The 22,439-nt window shown below is 49.9% G+C and overlaps 1 protein-coding gene across 10 annotated transcripts in view; it reads right to left on the bottom strand.

The window, feature by feature from the left end:
• The window catches only part of ZNF541 (zinc finger protein 541), a 52,591-nt gene that overhangs the window by 17,053 nt on the left and 13,099 nt on the right, over positions 1–22,439 (bottom strand). For 7 of the 10 annotated variants that reach the window (XR_010115262.1, XR_010115261.1, XM_055237176.1 and 4 more), the window contains 7 exons: positions 16,732–17,136; positions 10,538–10,778; positions 5,441–7,274; positions 3,449–3,507; positions 2,779–2,938; positions 2,308–2,481; positions 724–1,048 (listed from right to left, as the gene is read on the bottom strand). Coding sequence is in view for 8 of the 10 variants with exons in the window: in XM_055237176.1 (XP_055093151.1) it covers positions 724–1,048; positions 2,308–2,481; positions 2,779–2,938; positions 3,449–3,507; positions 5,441–7,274; positions 10,538–10,778; positions 16,732–17,038 (3,100 nt within the window). In the remaining 2 variants the exon portion in view is untranslated. Of the gene's footprint in view, positions 1–723; positions 1,049–2,307; positions 2,482–2,778; positions 2,939–3,448; positions 3,508–5,440; positions 7,275–9,890; positions 10,290–10,537; positions 10,779–16,731; positions 17,137–22,439 lie in introns of those variants that run through there. The other 3 variants (XM_063615776.1, XM_063615777.1, XM_055237181.2) reach the window with 3 other exon arrangements.

The raw sequence follows: 22,439 nt of genomic DNA, 5'->3' as shown, positions 1-22,439 counted from the left end.
TTAGCCAGGCATGATGGTGCACGCCTGTAGTCCCAGCTACTTGGGAAGCTGAGGCAGGAGAATTGCTTGAACTTGGGAGTTGGAGGTTGCAGTCAGCCAAGATCACGCCACTGCACTCCAGCCTGGGTGACAAGAGTGATACTGTCTCAAAAAAAAAAAAAAAAAGGAAATGGCACAGGCTGGACAGGGTGGCTCACACATTTAATGCCAGTACTTTGGGAGATCAAGGCAGCAAAATCACGAGTCCGAGAGCTCAAGACCAGCCTGGACAACATAGCATGACCTGATTTCTATGAAAAATAAAAAATTAGCCAGGTGTGGTGATGCTCATCTGTAGTCCCAACTATTTGGGAGTCTGAGGCTGGAGGATCGCTTGAGACCAGGAGATTGAGGCTGCAGTGAGCTGTGATCAAGCCACTGCACTCCAGCCTGGGTGACAGAGCAAGACCCTGCCTCAAAAAAGAAAAAGAAAATGACACAGAAGGGCAAGCAGAAGCATGGTCAGGCTAAATGGCCTCTACGTTTTCTTTCGGGCTGTAAAATTCTATGCACTAGAAGGCACTTAGATCAGTCCTGGGGCGCATCTGAATAGCAAAGGAACCCTCAGACTAGGTACACCCAGGCAGGAGACAATCACCGAACCCAATGCTACAAGGGAGAGTGGCTGTGGTCCGCAGGCAATCCACCCTGGGATCACAGAGTGAGTGCCCCAGCCTCACTCACCGAGCATGGAGCTGATGAGCTGGTCAGGGCTGGCCTGAGTGGACGTGGAACAAAGGGTGTTGAAGTACACCCCAGAGCCCTCCCGGATGGGGCTGAGCATTGGGGGCGGTGTGTAGGGGGAGCACTGGAATAAGCCCTTCAGGAGGCAGTCCACCAGGAACATGGGCGACTGCAGGCGGCTCTGGTGGCATCCTGCAGGGCCGGGCTCCCCAGCCGTGGAGGGTGGAGGAGGGATGAACAGCCCCTTGGGTGGGGGCCGCTTCTTCCGCTTTCTCTGCTGGCTGCTCTCCTTGCTGTCTCGCTCCTCCCCGTCTTTCTCTTGTCCCTGAAGAAGTTTAGAACCACAGGTGGTCACCTGAAGCCGCCTACTGCACCACTCCACTCCATCTCCAGGATGGAAAGAGAACAGGAAAAGGAGACTGGCCAGAGACAGGAAACTAGGAAACGCATGCCTGGCGAAGGAGGCCGGCCACACCTGGGCCAGACCGGAGGTACTGAGCCTGGCAATGATCCGGCTGCAGCCTTCTCCTGCACCCACTGCCCCAGCAAAGCCCCTGACTCTGTGTGAGAACAGCCTCAATCATTAAGATGACTGGCCCTTAAAAACAGAGAAATCCCCAGAGATACAGTGTGATGGTGACAAGAAAGAAATGCTGCTCAACCCAAATGACAAGCACCCAAATGACCCAGCCACTGACTCAGGGGACCTTCAGGTCCATGGACTCTGTCCCCGAGTCCAGCAGGAGCTTCTCCAGTAGGGAGTCCTCCACTACAGGCTGCAGAGACAAGCCCTACGAGACTGATCACTCGTAACTCACCATGCTCTCTCTCGCCTCCACAAAATCTCCCCTCTGCTCTGCCAGCCCTACTCCTCCTCATCCTCCAGGTCTCAGCTCCCATACCTCCTCCTCCAGGAAGCCCTCCCTTACCTCCTCAGGCTGGGTCAGGAGCCGCTTAGGAACTCTCTGGGCTCCCTCTGCTCCCAGCTCTGCCCACTCTGGGTTGTCACTGTCTGGGGACAGGCCTGTCTCCTCCACTGGACTGGGAGCCCTGGGAGGCAGGGCCTAGGCTATTGTGGTCACCTCTGTGTCCCCAGCACCACCCAGCAGAGGGCCTGGCAGAGGGGCTCAGTGAATGCTGAATGACTGAATTAACATGCAAACCAGGTTCTTCTGGATCAAGATTTTTTTTTTTTTTGAGACAGATTCTTACTCTGTTACCCAGTCTAGAGTGCAGTGGTGTGATCTCAGCTCACTGCAACCTCTGCTTCCCGGGTTCAAGTGATTCTCAGGCCTCAGCCTCCCGAGTAGCTGGGTTTACAAGTGCCTGCCACCATGCCCAGATAATTTTTTTGTATTTTTAGTAGAGACGGGGTTTCACCACGTTGCCCAAGCTGGTCTTGAATACCTGAGCTCAGGCAATCCACCCGCCTCAGCCTCCCAAAGTGCTGGGATTACAGGTGTGAGCCACTACGCCCAGCCTGGAGTCAAAGATTTTCTGTGGTATCTGGTTTGGGTTTTTCCTACGGCTTCCCCCAGCAGCTGGGGGCAGTGGCAGGAAGCAGGCAGACCGACAAGCACCCACCATGGCCATGCTCCCTATGTGTCGGGTCACTGGAACCACGGGGATCGACTGGGGGACCACCAAAGGGGCTGCAGCTGTGGGGTCCAAGGGCTTCTTGGCTCCTGGGGGACTATGCCTGTCCCCTTCTGGCCTCAGCACCTGTTTTAGCGGCTTGCAAAACTCTGTGCCAAACACCTAAACACAGAAGAGAAGAGATGGCTCTTTAAGAGATAAGGTAGGTAGGGAAGGGAAGAGCTGCTTCAGCAAAAAAAGCTGTCATAGAAAACAGCAGTGAGTCTGTGGCACAGACTAAGCTGGAGAGCTGCTGCAGCCCATGGCAATGGCCTGCCCCTGGAGAGCCACACAGCCTGACTCCAGCCCCCAACCCAGAGTGACGTCCCCATCCTGAGATAGGTGACACCAGTCTCGTTTACTCCCCACAGGCCTGCCAGAAACCCAGTAACCACCAAGCCACTGGTCGTCCCCCTTTACCTGCGGTTCCTGCTTCCCTCGAGGTGACGGCCACTGGTCGCTGTGAAAACACATGTGGCTGCTCAGCCCTTTCTCCGTGTAAAACATCTGGTTGCAGTTCTTGCAGACAAAAGTGCTCCTGGGCTCCGTCCAGTCTGTGGGACTGCCGTTTTGCTGGTTACTGTGGGACATGGCAGGAAAGAAGAGTGGAAGATTAGGACCCTGTCCTTCATCACTGATTTTTTTTTTTTTTTTGGAGATGGAGTCTCACTCTGTTGCCCAGGCTGGAGTGCGGTGGCACCATCTCGGCTCACTGTAACCTCCGCCTCCTGGGTTCAAGTGATTTTCGTGCCTCAGCCTCCCAAGTACCTAAGATTACAGGTGTGTGCCACTATACGTGGCTAATTTTTATATTTCTAGTAGAGACAGAGTTTCACCATGCTGGCCAGGCTGGTCTCGAATTCCTGACCTCAAATGATCCCCCTGCCTCAGCCTCCTGAACTGCTGGGATTACAGGCGTGAGCCATCACGCCCAGCCTGACTACCCTTGATAAATCCTAAAAAATGAAGGCTGTACCCTAATCCCATTAGGACTGAAAGCATCCTCCCCACTCACTTGTCCAGGGCCGGCACAGGAAGGCCAGAGGACTCTTGTCGGGGTGCATGCAGGATCGGTGGCTTCTTAACTTACCGTCCGCCTGCCACGTTCTCTTCCTTCACCGGATGCGGGAGCCTGTAGATGTTTCCACCCTGAAGATGAAAATGCATCTGAACCAACACATCCGAAATGAAGAGGCAAGAAGAGCTCAAACTACAGACTTTCAGAAGAAAACATCGGAGTAAATCTTCATGACCTTGGATTAGACAGTGGTTTCTTGGATAAGACATCAAAGCAAAACAGGCAAATTAGACTTCATCAAAATGTAAAACTTTTAGCCAGGCATGGTGGCTCATGTCTGTGACCCCAGCACTTTGGGAGGCCGAGGCAAGCAGATCACCTGAGGTCAGGAAAGACCAGACTGGCCAACATAGTGACACCCTGGCTGTACTAAAAATACAAAAATTAGCTGGGCATGGTGATGTGTGCCTGTAATCCCAGCTACTTGGAAGGCCCAGGCAGGAGAATTGCTTGAACTTGGAAGGCAAAGGCTGCAGTAAGCCAAGATTGCACCACTATACTCCAGCCTGGGCAACAGAGTGAGACTCTGTCTCAAAAATAAATTTGGCCAGGCACAGTGGCTCACACCTGTAATCTCAGCACTTTGGGAGGCCGAGGCGAGTGGACCACGAGGTCAGGAGTTCAAGACCAGCCTGGCCAAGATGGTGAAACCTCGTCTCTACTAAAAATACAAAAATTAGCCAGACGTGCTGGCGCATGCCTGTAATCCCAGCTACTAGGAGGCTGAGGCAGAGAACTGCTTGAACCCAGGAGGCGGAGGTTGCAGTGAGCTGAGATAGCGCCACTGCATTCTAGCCTGGGCGACAGAGTGAGACTCCACCATAAATAAATAAATAAAATAAATTTAAAAAATAAAATAAAGTAGTGGATTTGGCTGGGCATGGTGGCTCATGCCTGTAATCCCAACACTTTAGGAGGCCGAGATGAGAGGATTGCTTGAGCCCAGGGGTTCAAGACCAGGCTGGGCAACACAGCGAGACCCCCCCATCTCTAAAAATATATATAAAAAATAAAATGGTGCATTATATGGCACCTGAATAATAAAGCTGTTAATAAAACAAAAATGAGGTAGCTGTGGTATGATGGGAAGCTACTCATCCTCCTGAGTAGCTGAGACCACAGGCGTGCAGCACCATGCCCAACTAATTTGTTTAAATTTTGGTAGAGACAGGTTTTCGCCATGTTGCCCAGGTTGGACCTGAAGTCGGGAGACCTGGATGAGCTCTTCGGACCAGGCCCTCCAAGCACAATGTCTGGAGGAACCAGTGAATAATTATCAATGTGCTTAAGTGTGGGGCACGATGCAGGTGCCCACTTGTGCTCGTGGAAACCATGACTCACAATCAGAAAACACATGGCCATTTCAAGCAGGAATCTTAAAGGAAAGAGGGCATCTACCTTCATATCCTCTGAAGATTCTAAAAAGGCAAATCCAAACGGAAACGAGAAAAAAAAAACAAGCAAAAAAGGCTTCATGAGATAACAGTGCTTTGAACAACTCTGGGATATCCTCATGTTGATCTTTTTTTTTTTTTTTTTTTAGACAGGGTCTTGCTCTGTTGCCCAGGCTGGAGTGCAGAGACGCAATCTCAGCTCACTGAAACCTCCACCTCCCAGGTTCAAGCAATTCTCCCACCTCAGCCTCTCAAATACCTGGGACCACAGGCATGTGCCACCACGCCCAGCTAATTTTTTAAAATTGTGGTAGAGTCTGGGTTTCGCCATGTTGCCTAGGCCGATCTCGAACTCCTGAGCTCAAGCAGTCTCCCCACTTGGGCCTCCCATCCCAAAGGGCTGGGATTACAGGCATAAGCCACCTCACCTGGCCTCATTCTGGTTTTTTTTTTTTAGTGGGGAAAACCACAATCTTGCGGAACCTTAATTCCTTCCTCTGTAAAATTGCATCTAGGGACTTTCTGAAATGAAATAAAATGCCTGGACAACTAACAAATGCAAAAGAAACTCACTCCACTCTGGTCAGGCCACGTGAGAGAGAGCTGGTACCTGGATTCTGCTGAATATTGTCAGCTTGGACTTGGAGAGATCTGCCGGGGGCCCGGCCGATGAGAAGGAGGCCATGGCTACCTGGCTCGGAGAAGCCGCACAGCACATATCCATCTTCACCTTCTCTTTCCGGAAGCCGGAGAATCGCGGGGTCCTGGGGTTGCCCAAGAGCCGGTAACCTCCACCCCGGGAGCAGGCTGGGGCCTTTTCACCTTTCGTGGTCCTTGAAGCCGCGCCATTCTCGGCTGGGGCCTGCTTCCCGGGCAGCGAAGCTCCCGGTGGCTCCTCCCCAACTAACTGGGTCTGTCGTTGGCCTGTGGAGGGGAAGATGTCCCCCAGGTCCAAGGTTCCTTTAGAGGATCGCAACTGCTTGGCCAGAGAAGAGATGTCTGGATTCCTGGAAGGGTCCAGAGACGGCGCTGCAAGGGGTGTTGGAACCGCGGCCTCTTTCAGTCCCCCCTTTGCGTCTCGTCTCGTGTTGCCGGGGGAGGCCTCTCTGGGAACCCTGGGTGTGGTTTTTCTTCTGCGGGCTGGGGAGCCCTCTGCCTCGGGGTTTCCAGGGCCGGCGTGGAGACAGTCCACAGCAGGAGCCAGTGGCGGGGGCTGCTGCGGCCACGACCCCTGCAGCGGCCTCAGGGCGGCTGACTTGCCCTCGGGCGCAGGGAGCTGGGAGGAGGCTGCTGCCACCTGGGCGTGGGAGAAGATCCGCTGGGACTTGGTGATCATCTGGAACACCTGCATCTGCTCGTGGCTCACAAGAGGCTCCTGCGACTTGAGGAAGAGCTGGCGGAAGAGCGGCGAGGCATCCACAGGGAGCCCCCCTGGCTTCTGGGCCTCCTGGAGGCCGGGATCCCCGGGGTTCTGGCACAAGAAGGAGTCGCAGTCGCGCTTGACCTTCTTGGGGGCGCAGGGGTCATCTTCTCCGCTGGCCGACCTGGGGTCGCTCGGGGCCTCCCCGGGGACCCTGAGGAGCGCGGGAGGGAAGGGCAGCGCGTCCTCCAGGCCGCCGCCGGGGCCGGGCGGGGACTCCTCCGAGGGGCTTGCGCTGCTGGGTCCCGGGCCAGACTCGGAGCCCTCCCGCGAGGGCACAGCCGAGGGCTTGTGGACAACAAACACGTTGTTGCCTTTGCTTTTGGGGCAGCCCGGCAGGTTCCGGAGCCACTGGAAGCTGTGACTTGACGGCTGGGAACTGGCAGGGACCGTCTGGCCTCGGAAGAGAGGCAGGCAGGCAGGCACGGAGCCGCCTTCGGGCCAGTACTCCGCGGTGGACCGGGCCTGGAGCAGCGCGGTATCTGGCTCCGGTTCTGACGGGTCGGGGGCGCCGTTCTCGGCGGCCCTGGAATTAGGGGCTGTGAACACATCAGTGGCCGGCTCTTTGTGTGGGAGGCGAGGCTCCTCGGGAAGCTCCGCGGGGGGGCCGGCTGGGGTGCAGGACAAGGACCCCGATGAGGCGGGGCAGGGACAGGCAGTGTTCCTCCCTTCGCTGTCTAAAGCCCCCGCCGGGGCTGGGCCAGGAGAAGGGGTCTTCTGGTGGACGATGCTACTCACGATGCGGCGCAGGAGGTCCCGGTGGGGCAGGAGGGAGCCGGGGGACCTGGCCCCTGGGGGCACCAGGGACCGCAGGCTGCTGGGGGGCGGCTGGCCGGCCGACTCGTGGGCGTGGGGGGAGTCCCCGCAGGCCTCTTCCTCCGGGGGGGCTTCCTTCAGGATGCACAGGCCGTGCTGGACCTCGTAGTGCCGGCGCAGAGAGCGGTAGTCGCAGTAGCTCTTGCTGCAGCCCTGCTCGATGCACACGAAGGGCTTTGTCTTCTGGTGGGTGAGCATGTGCCCGGTCCTGGAGCCAGACACAAGCAGGGGCGTCACCGGGGCACCTGGGACCAGGCTTTCTGCTGTAGGACCCTAGCGGCCCCCAAAAGTCTGTGGTACAGTTGCACCACAATTCGGAAATTGTACTCAGCCCCCACGAGGAAAGACCACCCAGCAAACCCTGCTTCGGTCAAAGCCATCTGGCAGGGGAGTTCCTCTCCCCTCACCTTTAAGCAAACCCCTTACAGAAAAGTAAAAAAAAAAAAAAAACCAGCGGGGCACAGTGGCTCATGCCTGTAATCCCAGCACTTTGGGAGGCCGAGGTGGGTGGATCACTTGAGGTCAGGAGTTTGAGACCAGCCTGGCCAACACAGTAAAACCCGTCTCTACTAAAAATACAAAAAATTTAGCTGGGTGTGGTGGCACATGCCTGTAATCCCAGCTACTGGGGAGGCTGAGGCAAGAGAATCACTTGTACCCAGGAGATGAAGGTTGCAGTGAGCTGAGATCGCACCACTGCACTCCAGCCTGGGTGATAGAGTGAGACTCTATCTCAATAAATAAACAAACAAATAAATAAAATTTTAAAAAATAAAAATAAAAAAATCCACTGAGGCCAGATCAGACTTCCCCAGAATGGGTTCCCAAGGAACACACAGACCTCCAGAGTTGCTCCTCAAGGACTTTGGCGCAGCTGATAAATAAGTTTTGAAAAAACACCATTCACTCCTTGGAGGTTCACAATGCACAGTAGCAAATTTAATTAATTAATTTTTTGTTTTTGAGATGGAGTCTTGCTCTGTCACCCAGGCTGGAATGCAATGGCACGATCTAGGCTCACTGCAGCTCTGCCCTCCAGGTTCAAGCGATTCCTGTGCCTCAGCATCCAAGTAGCTGGGACTACAGGTGCGTGCCACCACGCCCAGCTAATTTTTGTATTTTTAATAGAGATGGGATTTTGCCTTGTTGGCCAAGCTGGTCTCGAACTCCTGACCCTCAAGTGATCTGCCCGCCTTGGCCTCCCAAAGTGCTGAGATTACAGGCGTAAGCCACTGTACCCGGCGCACAGTAGCAAATGTAAAAGCCATACAGAGAGAGACCTGTTTAACTTTCAGTGTCTCTCAAACTTACTTGCCCAGAGAACTGTTTTTGGTTTTGTTTTCAAAAAGCCCCTATTAGCATTCCTGAGAACCAGAATTCTGCAGAATAGACTGGAGGAGATGCTAACTTGGGGACGATCCTTCCTTTAACAAAGGAAATCTGTGCCTTACCGTAGGAGACCTCTAAGAAGATGCTACCTGGAACCCCCCACAGCAAAGAAGCCAATTTACAGAAGCCCAATCCATAGAAACATTATAGAGCCAAACAGCCAAATGTGCCTATAGTTTCTGCAAACAGAAATGCATGTAAATATGTATTACATCACACCTACCTCCGCATTAACACATTATAAACATAAGCAGAGGAGTACATCACCCTCTGGGCCCCCAACAGCCCTGCTCTGGACAGTCCTAGTCGATGTGGACTAAATCATAAAGTCTTTCCCCAAAGGCTCACCCTCGGCCTCTGTCTGAGGGAAGCAACAGAGAGGGAATCAGGAGACCTAAGTTCTACCCCAGCTGTTACCAACTTGTGACATGAGCAAATTGGCTCCTTTTCCTGGGGTAGGTGTGGGTGAGAGGATAAGATGAAAGATGGATTAGTCAAAGCCCCTTGTGAAAGGGAGGAGCCCAGTAAGAATGCAAAGTACTTTCATCTCCCACTTGCAGGTCTCCTGGTTTGAAAAATATCTGTCTTTCCTTCCCCCACAGGCAAGACAAGCTTATCATTTCCAAGACATTAAGCGGTGGCTCACACCTGTAATCCCAGCACTTTGGGGAGGCCGAGTCGCGCAGATCACTTGAGGCCAGGCATCTACTCCTGGCCAATATGGAGAAACCCCGTCTCTACTAAAAATACAAAAATTAGCCAGGCATGGTAGTGCATGCCTGTAGTCCCAGCTACTCCAGAGGATGGGGCAGGAAAATCACTTAAACCCAGGAGGAAGAGGCTGCAGTGAGCTGAGATCAAACCTCTGCACTCCAGCCTGAGTGACAGAGCAAGACTGTCCAAAAAAAAAGGAAATGTTGCTCCTGACACTTTTTAAGTCAAAAGTTAAAAGGAACAGAATGAGTTTTTTAAAAAAGAAAAACAAAACAAAACAAAAAAAAAGAAAAGAAAAACAAAGCTGGGGCCAGGCGCGGTGGCTCACGCTTGTAATCCCAGCACTTTGGGAGGCTGAGGCAGGTGGATCACGAGGTCAGGAGTTTGAGACCAGCCTGGCCAATATGGTGAAACCCTGTCTCTACTAAAAATACAAAAATTAGCTGGGCGGGGTGGCATGCGCCTGTAGTCCCAGCTGGTCGGAAGGCTGAGGCAGGAGAATCGCTTGAACCTGGGAGGCGAAGGTTGTAGTAAGCCAAGATCGCGCCACTGCACTCCAGCCTGGGTGACAGAACAAGACTCCGTCTCAAAAAAAAAAAAAAAAAAAAAAAACAAGGGTTAATGCTCCATTGCCATGGTCTAGAAGCAGGCGTCTCATCTTTCCTGTCCCATGCTATCCCAACACACAGAGAACACAGATCCGTTTTCCTCAGACACATACCAGAGACTCAGGACATAGCTCCATAAAGTTAGCCCAACTCCTCCCATGACACAATTGACTCAGGAGCCAGCTGTTAGGCGTTTTTAACCCACAAGGGGCCCGTCTGCAAACAGAAGCAGTGGCTTCCTCACAGGTGTGAATTTAGGGGCTGGGACAGCGCCCACTCTCTTCCTTGCGCTCTGATGGTGTGAGAAGAACGGAGTGGGCTGGGCACGGTGGCTCACGCCTGTAATCCCAGAACTTTGGGAGGATGAGGCAGGAGGATCACTTGAGGTCAGGAGTTCAAGACCAGCCTGACCAATATGGCAAAACTCTGTCTCTACTAAAAATAATACAAAAATTAGCTGGGCATGGTGGCGGGTGCCTATAATCCCAGCTACTCAGGAGGCTAGGCAGGAGAATCACTTGAACCCGGGAGGAGGAGGTTGCAGTGAGCCGAGATCATGCCACTACACTCCAGCCTGGATGACAGACAAAAAAAAAAAGCATGGAGTGGCTGTGGCTGCGGCTGAGCAGAGGTAATATACATCTGGAAAACCCAACAGAGGACGAGACAGGTTGATCTGGGAGGATAGGAAGAAGACCCAGGAACATGTCCCCACCCCCAGCCCCTGAACAGACGTTTTTCTGACCAGACTTCTACATACAGGTGGTCCTGGCGCTTAAAGGCCTTGCTGCAGATTTTGCAGACGTGCTTCCTTTCCTGGCTGTGTGTCAGGTAGTGCTTGCTCAGAGAACTGGCGCTGCTGAACACCTTCCCACACAGGCTGCAGTCCAGAAGTGGGTTTTGAGGGGAATTGTGCTGCCGCTTTCCTTTCCTGGCACTCCCCGAGGTGGCCCTTCCTCCTCCGTCAGCCTCTTTAGCCTTAAGCACACCTAGCCCCAGGTCTAAAGAGAGGGAGAAAGCACAGGTTATACACAGCCAAGGCAACCAAGCAAAAAGCGCGACTAAGGCACTCCACACCTCTTAGAACCATGGTGGCCTTGTAAGTGTCGCGCAAGAACTCTTGCTCCACACAAAGTAAACAAGGTTCAGGAGCAGGTGAGGGGAACAGAAGCCCTGCAGGATGGCACCCGGACTTGGTGCCACGCGTGGAGGGATGACTGCAGGCTGAAGCCCTTCCAGAGCAGCATGACCGCAATGGGCTGGGCTTTATGACCACAACATCACCTGGTACTCTTGGAAAGGCAATTAGAAATATATTATCCAAAATCTTGGAAAAGTGGAAATCCTTGCACACACCCAGCCAATTCTGTTTTTGGGGTTTTCACATAAGGAAATAAATGTAGCTTTGTACAAAGATCTAGCTGCAAGGGAGTAAACTGTCATACTGCTTTTCCTGGTGAAATGTTGTAAACAACCTAATATCTGAGTTGGGTGTGGTAGCTCACACCTGTAATCCCAGCACTTTAGGAGGCTGAAGCAGGCGGATCATTTGAGGTCAGGAGTTCAGGACGAGCCTGGCCAACATGGTGAAACCCGATCTTTACCAAAAATACAAAAATTAGCTGGGCATGGTGGTGTGTGTCTGTAATCCCAGCTATTTGGGAGGCTGAGGCATGAGAACTGCTTGAACCCAGGAGGCGGAAGCTGCAGTAAGCTGAGATAGCACCACTGCACTCTAGCCTGGGCGACAGAGTGGGACTCTGTCAAAGAAAAAGGAAAAGAAAAAGAAAGAAAGAAAGAAAAGAAAGACAGAAAGAAAGAAAGGAGGAAGGAAGGAAAGAGAGAGAAAGAGAGAGAGAAAGAAAGAAAGAAGGAAGGAAGGAAAGAAAGAGAGAGGAGAGAAGAAGGAAAGGAAAGAAAGGAAAGAAAAAGAGAAGAAAACAAAAGAAAGAAAAAGAAAGAATCAGATGGACTAGTAGGATTATGAGCTGGTTTTATTTTCCTCTTTTTGTATAGGTAAATTGTTTATATTTTATGTATCCCTTGGATAAAATGATAAAATATATAGTTATGAATCACATCACCCAAGAAATAGTTAAAGGAACTGGGAATATTCAGTTTGGAAAGGTCAGACGTCTTCAAATATCTGAAGGGCCAGTGTATATAGGAGACAGCAGACTGTTTCTGTCTTGCTCCAAGGGACAGAGCTAGGCTTGATGAATGAAAATTAAAGGGAAGCTCACCTCACACCACTGGAAACATAGGGCCATGGATGCAAGGACTTGGCCTCGCTCACTGCTGTGTTCTCAGGTGCTAGAGTTCCCATTCTGGCACTCATAGGCACTCAATAACTGTATGTTAGATGAAGGAATAATAAAAGATTTTTCTACTTTTTAGATTGACCTGAAAGGTGGATTAGAATGCCATTTTTTTTTTTTGAGACTGAGTCTTACTCTGTTGCCCAGGCTAGAGTGCAGTGGCCCAATCTCGGCTCACTGCAACCTCCGCCTCCCAGGTTCAAGCCTCAGCCTCCGCAGTAGCTGGGACTACAGGTACCTGCCACCATGCCCGACTAACTTTTGTATTTTTAGTAGAGATGGGGTTTCACCATGTTGGCCAGGCTGGTCTTGAACTTCTGGCCTCGGGTGATCCACCCACCTCAGCCTCCCAAAGTGCTGGGATTACAGGTGTGAGCCACCGCGCCCAGCCTGCCTTTTTAATTTCTTATTTATTATGATTTTCTTAATAGAGATGGGGTCTCACTATGTTGTCCAGGCTAGAGTGCAGGGGTTATTCACAGACGCAATCATAGCTCACCACAGCCTTGAACTCCTGGGCATGAGCAGTCCTTCTGACTCAGCCTCCCAAGCAGGTGAGACTACAGGTGCACACCACCATGCCCAGCTAATTTTTATTTTTATTTCTTGAGACAGGGTCTTATTCTGTCACCCAGGCTAGAGTACAGTGGTGCGATCACAGCTCATCGCAGTCTCTAAGTCCTGGGCTCAAGTGATCCTCCCACCTCAGCCTATTGAGTAGCTGGGACTACACAGGCCACCACCACTCCCAGCTGATTTTTAAATTGTTATTTGTTGTAGAGACAGGGTCTCACTATGTTGCCCAGGTTAGTCTCAATCTCCTGGACTCAAGCAATCCTTCTGACTTGGACTCCCAAAGTGCTGGGATTACAGGCGTGAACCATACATAGCGCCTGGCTTAAACTGCCTTATCAGATGGCAAGTTTGTTCGTTGAGATGGACTCTCACTCTGTCGCCCAAGCTGGAGTGCAATGGCGCCATCTTGGCTCACTGCAACCTCTGCCTCCTGGGTTCAAGTGATTCTCCTGCCTCAGCCTCCTGAGTAGCTGGGATTAGAGGCGCCTGCCACCATGCCAGGCGAATTCTTGTATTTTTAGTAGAGACGGGGTTTTGCCATGTTGGCCAGGCTGGTCTCAAACTTCTGGCCTCAAGCAATCCTCCCACCTCAGCCTCCCAAAGTGCTGGGATTACAAAGTGCGTGAGCTACCACTCCCAGCCAAGATGGCAAGTTTGGAAATAATCATTTATCAGGGATACTATGGAGATGGGATCCAAGAATTCAATGGGCCAGGGCATGGGAAGAGCACGAGGTTGCTCTAAAGGCTCCAAACGTGCAAATTCTCTGTGGCTCATGAGATGCAGTGTGACAGACACAGCAGAAGGGAAACTGGGCTGGGAGTCTTGAGGCCTAGACTCTCCTCCCAATCCTGCCTGTGGCCATTTGTCATGGAACTTGCTTGGCCTTTGTCTTTGTCCTCTGAGAAATTACTATAATGAGTAGTCAAATAACTCCAACAGTTTCAACAAGGAAAAACCAGGCTCCCTCAGGCGAAAGTCCTTAGCCTTACTCAATCACTTAAAAATGCCTATTAAAATTGAGACCATCCTGGCTAACACGGTGAAACCACTCCGTCTCTACTAAAAATACAAAAAATTAGCTGGGGGCAGTGGCGGGCGCCTGTGGTCCCAGCTACTCGGGAGGCTGAGGCAGGAGAATGGCGTGAACCCGGGAGGTGGAGCTTGCAGTGAGCCGAGATCGCACCACTGCACTCCAGCCTGGGCGATAGAGCAAGACTCCAACTCAAAAAAAAAAAAAGCCTATTAAAGCAACTATAAAACTAGAAAACAAAACATTTTTAAAAATTGGCAAGGAGACCAGGCACGGTGGCTTATGCCTGTAATCCCAGCACTTTGGGAGGCTGAGGAGGGTGGATCATGAGGTCAGGAGTTCGAGAGCAGTCTGGCCAAGATGGTGAAACCCCGTCTCTACTAAAAATACAAAAATTAGCTGGGCGTGGTGGTGGGCACCTGTAATCCCAGCTACTCAGGAGGCTGAGACAGGAGAATCCCTTGAACCCGGGAGGTGGAGGTTGCAGTGAGCCAAGATTGAGCCACTACACTCTAACCTGATGACAGAGAAAGACTCAGTCTCAAAAATAAAAATAAAAAAAAAAATTGGCAAAGACACTGAAAAATAGGCAAACAGAGGAACGAGACTGGGAAGTCACTTGATCTTCTCAGTGTTATAAGGGCTCTACAGTTTTTTAACATTTATTTATTTATTTATTTGTTGAGACGGAGTCTCACTCTGTGCCCAGCCTGGAGTGCAGTGGCATGATCTCAGCTCACTGTAACCTCCACCTCCCAGATTCAAGCAGTTCTCCTGCCTCAGCCTCCCAAGCAGCTGGGATTACAGGCGCCCACCACCATGCCAGGCTAATTCTTTTTTTTTTTTTTTTTTGAGACGGAGTCTTGCTCTGTTGCCAGGCTGGAGTGCTGTGGTGCAATCTCGGCTCAGTGCAACCTCCGACTCCCTGGTTCAAGCGATTTTCCTGCCTCAGCCTCCCAAGTAGCTGGGATTACAGGCACGTACCACCACGCCCAGATAATTTTTGTATTTTTAGTAGAGACAGTTTTCACTGTTAGCCAGGATGGTCTTGAACTCCTGACCTCGTGATCTGCCTGCCTCGGCCTCCCAAAGTGCTGGGATTATAGGCGTGAGCCACCACGCCTGGCCAAATTATTATATTTTTAGTAGAGATGTGGTTTCACCATGTTGGCTAGGCTGGAGTGGAACTCCTTAACTCAAGCAATCCGCTCACCTCAGCCTCCCAAAGTGCTAGGATTATAGGCATAAGCCACCATGTCCGGCCAGAGCTATAAAATTGTTTAATGCTCCGTCTGGGTAAACTGACTTTGAGGAAAATACCCAAAGAACTAATCCAAAAGAAAACTCAACATGTACAAAGTTGTTCACAGAAACACTTTAACAGTCCAAACAGCAAGAACATGGTCTAACAGTCCAATGGAATAGCTATTTCAGTGACCCTCAGTATGAAGGTCTACCTTCAATATGAAAGCAAATACACCAACTCTTACAACTTAAATGGAATTATATACTTAATATTATCTCTGCAAGACTATGTATGTCTGACTTTACCCACATGTTTAAAAATTTACAAGTGAGGTCAGGTGTGGTGGTTCACGCCTGTAATCCCAAGCACTTTGGGAGGCCAAGGTGGGCAGATTACTTGAGCTCAGGAGTTCGAGACCAGACTGGGAAACATAGTGAAACCCCTTCACTACTAAAAATACAAAAGTTAGCTGGTTGTGGTGGCACACACTTGTAATCCCAGCTACTAAGGAGGCTGAAGCAGGAGAATCACTTGAACCTGGGAGGCGGAGGTTGCAGTGAGCCGAGATTGTGCCACTGCACTCCAGCCTGGGCGACAGAGCGAGACTCCGTCCCAAAACAAACAAACAAACAAACAAACAAACAAACACGAATATCTCTCCAGTGCTTTAAGGTCTACGAAGTGTGTTTACAATAGTTCCTTCTTTTGTTTTACTCTGGGGGGAGGCAGAGAGGATATTATCGTCCATCTGCTTTATGGATAAAGACACTGGGGTCTAAGAAGGTCTGACAACCAAAGATCAGAAGGGACCGGACTCCAGTTCATTCTGGAAATGTGACATCAGCCTCGAAGGTGTGGTAATGGGAAGGAAAGTCTTCTGTGAAATCAGCCTCTAGGGTGTGGTAATGGGAAGGAAAGTCTTCAGTAAATGCTAACATCTGCCTACACACCACACAAAAGATAAGGATATCCCCAAACACCTAAGTTTCTGAACATTATTCCCTAGAATGAGTGTTCTGTTTCCTTTACTAAGAATTGGGGGCCGAGCGTGGTGGCTCACGCTGTAATCCCACTACTTTGGGAGGCCGAGGTGGGAGGATCACTTGAGGTCAGGAGATCAAGACCAGCCTGGCCAATATGATGAAACCCCATCTCTACTAAAAATACAAAAATTAGCCGGGCATGGTGGCAGGCGCCTGTAATCCAGCTACTCAGGAGGCTGAGGCAGGAGAATTGCTTGAACCCGGAAGCCAGAGGTTGCAGTGAGCCGAGAATGCACCACTGTACTCTGCCTAAAAAAAAAAAAAGAATTGGCCAGGCGCAGTGGCTCACGCCTGTAATCCCAGCACTTTGGGAGGCCGAGGTGGGTGGATCACGAGGTCAGGAGATCGACACCATCCTGGCTAATGCGGTGAAACCCCGTTTCTACTAAAAATACATAAAAATTAGCAGGGCATGGTGGCGGGCACCTGTAGTCCCAGCTACTCTGGAGGCTGAAGCAGGAGAATGGTGTGAACACAGGAGGCGGAGCTTGCAGTGAGCCGAGATCGCACCACTGCACTCCAGCCTGGGCAACAGAGCAAGACTCCATCTCAAAAAAAAAAAAAAAAAAAAAAAAGAATTGGGGAACAATTCCCAAGTAGGAAAAAAGGTGACTATTCCCTAAGTCACCTGTAGGAGGGAAAAATTCTCTTAACCAATCCATGCAGAATCAGTCCCTAGCTGGCCACAGAAACTGTCGAACATCCTGCAGGGCCCTTCTACCCAGGTGACAGCCTCACCTTGTAAGGATGCCTGAGACTCCGAATCTGCATGCTCCTCCAGCAGCTTCACAGAATCACTGTCCTTCCCGGAGTACAGGGACAGGGTGTCTAAGTTGTCCTCCAGCACCTCGCTGGACATGTCAGGCGTTGGGAGGCTGGGGTCCGGGTCCAGACCACTGAAGCCAGCATAAAGAAAGTCTCGCGTGTTGGGACCCAAATCCCGGTTGAGGGTGTTGCTGCAGTTGAGCCCTTGGCTCTCTGAAAATGAAGGGAGGTGCATTTCTGATGGGAGGGCACCCTCGTCTCCAAGGCTGTACTGGTCCATGGCTCTCCACTGCCAGGTCTTAGCCAAGAGCTACTCTCCGGATAAGCAGAACCATGTAAAGAGACAGGGAGGAGAGAGCCCTTGATGGCAACTAATTCCTGAAAATGAAGCAAGAAGAATGAAAGTTATTAGGTGGCAAAACAGCATTGTGGGCAGAGCACAGACTTGCAATGCAAGCAGACCTCGATCTGGGTCTGTTCTCTGCCTCATAACAGCCATGTGGCTTTGGGCAAGTCACTTAAGCTCCACAAGCCCCAGGTGCCTCATCTGTAAACTGGGCATAAGAGTACCTCCTTCACAAGGTTGTTGTAACAAATAAATAAAAGTACTTCCAGCAACATGGTGGACTGAACTGATCGATCTCTTCCTCCAGCTATAAACATATACATGTATGACAAAAGATAATTTTTTAACACACAGCCTAGCTCAAAAGACAGGAAAAATCCCAAGTGCCAGCAGCAACAAGAAAACCCAATGCTGGAGGTGTAAGCTCACGTAGGCTTATCAGAATCAGACACAGAGCCTAGAGCCATTTGTCCAATATGGTGGCCACTAGCTCCATGTGGCTATGAAGTACTTGATTTTTTCTTTTCAGTTTTTACAGATATGAAATCGAAAATGGATAATTATTTTAAAGATACGGGGGCTCACTGTGTTGCCCAGGCTGGTCTCAAACTCCTGACCTCAGGTGATCCACCTACCTTGGCCTCCCAAAGTGCTGGGATTACAGGCGTGAGCCACTGCGCCCAGCCTGGAATGATAATATTTTCCATATAATGGGCTAAATGCAACATGTTATTAAAATTAACTTCATCTGCTTATCTTTTTAATGTGGCTTCTAGGAAATTTAGATTATATATGGCTCGTATTCTGTATTATCGAATGCTGCCCTGCCGGCTGGGACCTGGGATGATAACAGACACGTGGGAGAGGGAAACAGGGCCTTGAGTTCCCAGGAAATGGAGGCCTGGAGCCCTGGAAGAGCTGAACCATCCACAGGAAAACTAAATAAATGAAAAGAAAAGCTTCACGCAAGCCTAGAAAAGTACCCCCAAGAACTAGAAAAAAATAGCACAGTGAGAGATGACAAAGCTGAGCATTCTACAAGTCTACAAAAGAATGACAATTACCCTGATGGCAAACTTCTCAACAGAAACAAACCTCGAAGATAAGAATAAGAATATCATCAATGGACTAAGGAAAAGTCAGCCAGCACAGAGCTCAACATACAGGCATGAGAGAGGGAGGGAGGAGGCTGGGCGCCAGGGCTCCCATCTGTAACCCCAACACTTTGGGAGGCAGAGGAGGGAGGATTGCTTGAGGCCAAGAGTTTGAGACCAGCCTGGGCAACACAGCAAGACTGGCTTCTACAAAAAATTAAAATATTAGCCAGGCGTGGTGGCATCTATCTGTAGTCCCAGCTATTCAGAAGGCTGAGGCAGGAGGATCACTTCAGCCTGGGAGCTTATAGACTTTTACACACAAGGCCTAAGAATCTACCTTATAGACCCTGGTCCAAAAAATGACTAAAAGTTTTGAGTCAATTGGGAAAAAAAAAAAGAGATGATGGTAACTTCATACTTTTAAGCTTGCACACTAAAAGAATCCAAGTATAACCACCAAGAGAAGAAAAATAAACCACATAACATCTAAACTAATAGAGTTTATTCCCCCCAAGATGGGCAAGGGGAGTGGGGGAGCAGAGTTTACTTTAAAATACTGTAGGGAAAAGAGAGAAAAGATTTATAGTACTGCAATTAGGAATTAAAGAGGAAACATATCACTAATGGCCTTAGAAAAAATAAAAAGGATTATAAAAGAATACTACAGGCCGGGCGTGGTGGCTCACGCCTGTAATCCCAGCACTTTGGGAGGCTGAGGTGGGCAGATCATGAGGTCAGGAGATCGAGACCATCCCGGCTAACACGGTGAAACCCTGTCTCTATTAAAAATACAAAAAATTAGCTGGGCATGGTGGTGGGTGCCTGTAGTCCCAGCTACTCGGGAGGCTGAGGCAGGAGAATGGCGTGAACCCAGGAGGCGGAGCTTGCAGTGAGCTGAGATTGTGCCACTGCACTCCGGCCTGGGCAACAGAGTAAGACTCCATCTCAAAATAAATAAATAAATAAATAAATGAATAGAAATAAAAGAATACTATAAACAACTGTACTCAGATAATTAAAAAATTAGATAACTTAGATACATTAATTTATTTAAATTAGATAACAGATTAAAATGGGCAAACTGCTAGAAAGACACAAATTACCAAAACTGACTCAAGAAGAAACAGAATTTCTTTTTTTTTTTTGAGATGGAGTTTTGCTCTGTCGCCCAGGCTGAAGTACAGTGGCACAATCTCAGCTCACTGCATCTTCCGCCTCCCGGGTTTAAGCAATTCTCTGCCTCAGCCTCCCAAGTAGCTGGGATTACAGGTGCCCACGACCACGCCCAGCTAATTTTTTTTTTTTTCTGAGACAGAGTTTTGCTGTCGCCCAGGCTAGAGTGCAGTGGCACCATCTCCGCTCACTGCAAGCTCCACCTCCCAGGTTCACGCCATTCTCCTGCCTCAGCCTCCCAAGTAGCTGGGATTACAGGCGCCCGCCCCCGCGCCAGGCTAACTTTTTGTATTTTTAGTACAGATGGGGTTTCACCATCTTGGCCATGCTGGTCTTGAACTTCTGACCTCGTGATCCACCCACCTCGGCCTCCCAAAGTGCTGGAATTACAGGCGTGACCCACTGCGCCTAGCCAAGAAACAGAATTTCTGAATAGACCTATGAGAAATAAAAAGACTGGGCCAGGCACAGTGGCTCACGCCTGTAATCTCAGCACTCTAGGAGGCCGAGGTGGGCAAATCACTGGAGGTCAGGAGTTTGGGACCAGCCTGACAAACATGGTGAAACCCCATCTCTACTAAAAACACAAAAACTTAGCTGGGCACCTGTAATCTCATCTACTCAGGAGGCTGAGGCACAAGAATCACTTGAACCCGGGAAGCAGAGGTTAAAGTAAGCTGAGATAGTACCACTGCACTCCAGCCTGGGCGACAGTGAAACTCCATCTCAAAAAAAAAAAAAAAAAGAAAGAAAAAGAAAGAAAGAAAGAAAGAGACTCAATTAGTAATTTTAAAGCTCCCTGTACATCTTGCCATAGAAACACCAAAAACAAAAAATCAACTTTATCAAAACTCTGGAAAGCAGTCAAAGCTTTATAGCAACCAAGCAAACCCTAAGAAAAAGATGACTTTGATGTTAAAAAAAAAAAAAAAAGGCTGGGCGCGGTGGCTCGCGCCTATAATCGCAACACTTTAGGAGGCCAAAGTGGGCAGATCACCTGAGGCCAGGAGTTTGAGACCAGCCTGGCCAGCATAGTAAAACCCCATCTCTACTGAAAATATAAAAGTTAGCCGGGTGTGGTAGTGCACGCCTGTAGTCCCAGCTACTTGGGAGGCTAAGGCAGGAGGATCACTCGAACCCAGGAAGCGGAGGTTGTAGTGAGCCGAGATTGTGCCACTGCACTCCAGCCTGGGTGACAGAGCAAGACTCTGTCTCAAAAATAAAATAAAATAGGCCGTGCGCGGTGGCTCACGCTTGTAATCCCAGCACTTTGGGAGGCCAAGGTGGGCGGATCACGAGGTCAGGAGATCGAGACCACGGTGAAACCCCGTCTCTACTAAAAATACAAAAAAATTAGCCGGGCGTGGTGGCGGGCGCCTGTAGTCCCAGCTACTCGGAGAGGCTGAGGCAGGAGAATGGCGTGAACCCGGGAGGCGGAGCTTGCAGTGAGCCGAGATCGGGCCACTGCATTCCAGCCTGGGTGACAGAGCAAGATTCCATCTCAAAAAATAAAATAAAATAAAATAAAATAAAATGGTGACTGAAACCCAGTGGGAGAACTTTGTGGCATATTTAACTTACCCCTGCCCCATCCCTACTCCCTGGCTCAGCAGTGGTCTTGAAGGTAGCAGCCCATGTTTCTGGTGTGGGTTCCCTGGTGCTGGAGGGAACAGAGAGGATCTGGTTTTCAAAGAACAGTGGTTGTCTGTCTGTCTGACCTGTCAGTGGCTCCCTGAAAGCCCAATGCAAAGATCTTGCCTTTTTTTTGTGCCTACCTGGCAGCTCTCTGGGGTGCAGAGTGGCTACGGACAGGGCATTTGTTGCAAACATTAAAGTCAAATGAACTAGACGCTGCAGCCTGGCGCAAAAGATATTGATTGGGGCAAACAATTGACTTGCTAAAAGCTAGGGAGGAAAAGCTGGGAAGTCTGACACTTTGGAGAAATAAAGGCTTTGAAAAATGAGCCAGGCATGGTGGCTCATGCCTGTTATGGCAGCATTCTGGGAGGCCGAGGCAGGTGAATCACCTGACATCAGGAGTTTGAGACCAGCCTGGCCAACATGGTGAAACTCCGTTTCTACTAAAAACACAAAAATTAGCTGGGCATGGTGGCAGGTGCCTGTAATCTCAGCTACTTGGGAGGCTGAGGTAGGAGAATCACTTGAACCTGGGAGGTGGAGGTTGCAATGAGCCAAGATTGTGCCACTGCACTCCAGCCTAGGAGACAAGGGCAAAACTCTGTCTCAAAAAAAAAAAAAAAAAAAAAAGGCCACACTGGCAGTTTCTTATAAAGCTAAATATAATTCTTTTCTGCATCTATTTGATGATTGTAATATATATATATGTATAAAATCTTATCATGCAATCCAGCAACTACACTCTTAGGCATCCATCCAACTGAGCTGAAAACTTCAGTCCACACAAAAGTCTGCACACACGTTTATAGCAGCTTTGTTCATAACTGCCCAAAACTGGAAGCAATCAAGATATCCCTCAATAGGTGAATGGATCAACAAACTGTGGAACATCCAGACAATGGAATGTTCTTCAGGAATAAAAAGCAATAAGCTATCAAGCCACACAATGACATGGAGGAATCTTAAATGCACATTGCTAAGTGAAGGAAGCCAGTATGAAAAGATTACATACTGAAAAAAAAGAAAGACAAGACTACATACTGTGAGACTCCAACTATATCACATTCTGGAAAAGGCAAAACTATACAGACAATAAAAAGACCAGCAGTTGTGTGGTTTGTGGGGTGAGGAGTGAAACTATTTTGCATGATAATCTAATGGTGCATACGTGACATTACACCATAGTCAAAACCCACAGAACTATACAACACAGAGACTGAGCTCTGGCTGGGTGTGGTGGCTCACGCCTGTAATCCCAGCACTTTGGCCCAGGAGTTTGACACCAACCTGGGTAACAAAGTCAGACCCTGTCTCTACGAAAAAAGTTTTTTTTAAATTAGCTGGGCATGGTGGCACGTGCTTGTGGTTTCACCTACTTGGGAGGCTGAGGAGGGTGAATCGCTTGAGCCCAAGAGTTGGAGGCTTCA

This window comes from Symphalangus syndactylus, chromosome 13 (assembly GCF_028878055.3).
Source record: "Symphalangus syndactylus isolate Jambi chromosome 13, NHGRI_mSymSyn1-v2.1_pri, whole genome shotgun sequence".
NCBI classification, from domain to species: Eukaryota; Metazoa; Chordata; class Mammalia; order Primates; family Hylobatidae; genus Symphalangus; species Symphalangus syndactylus.
This window is presented reverse-complemented; position numbering and strand designations above follow the sequence as displayed.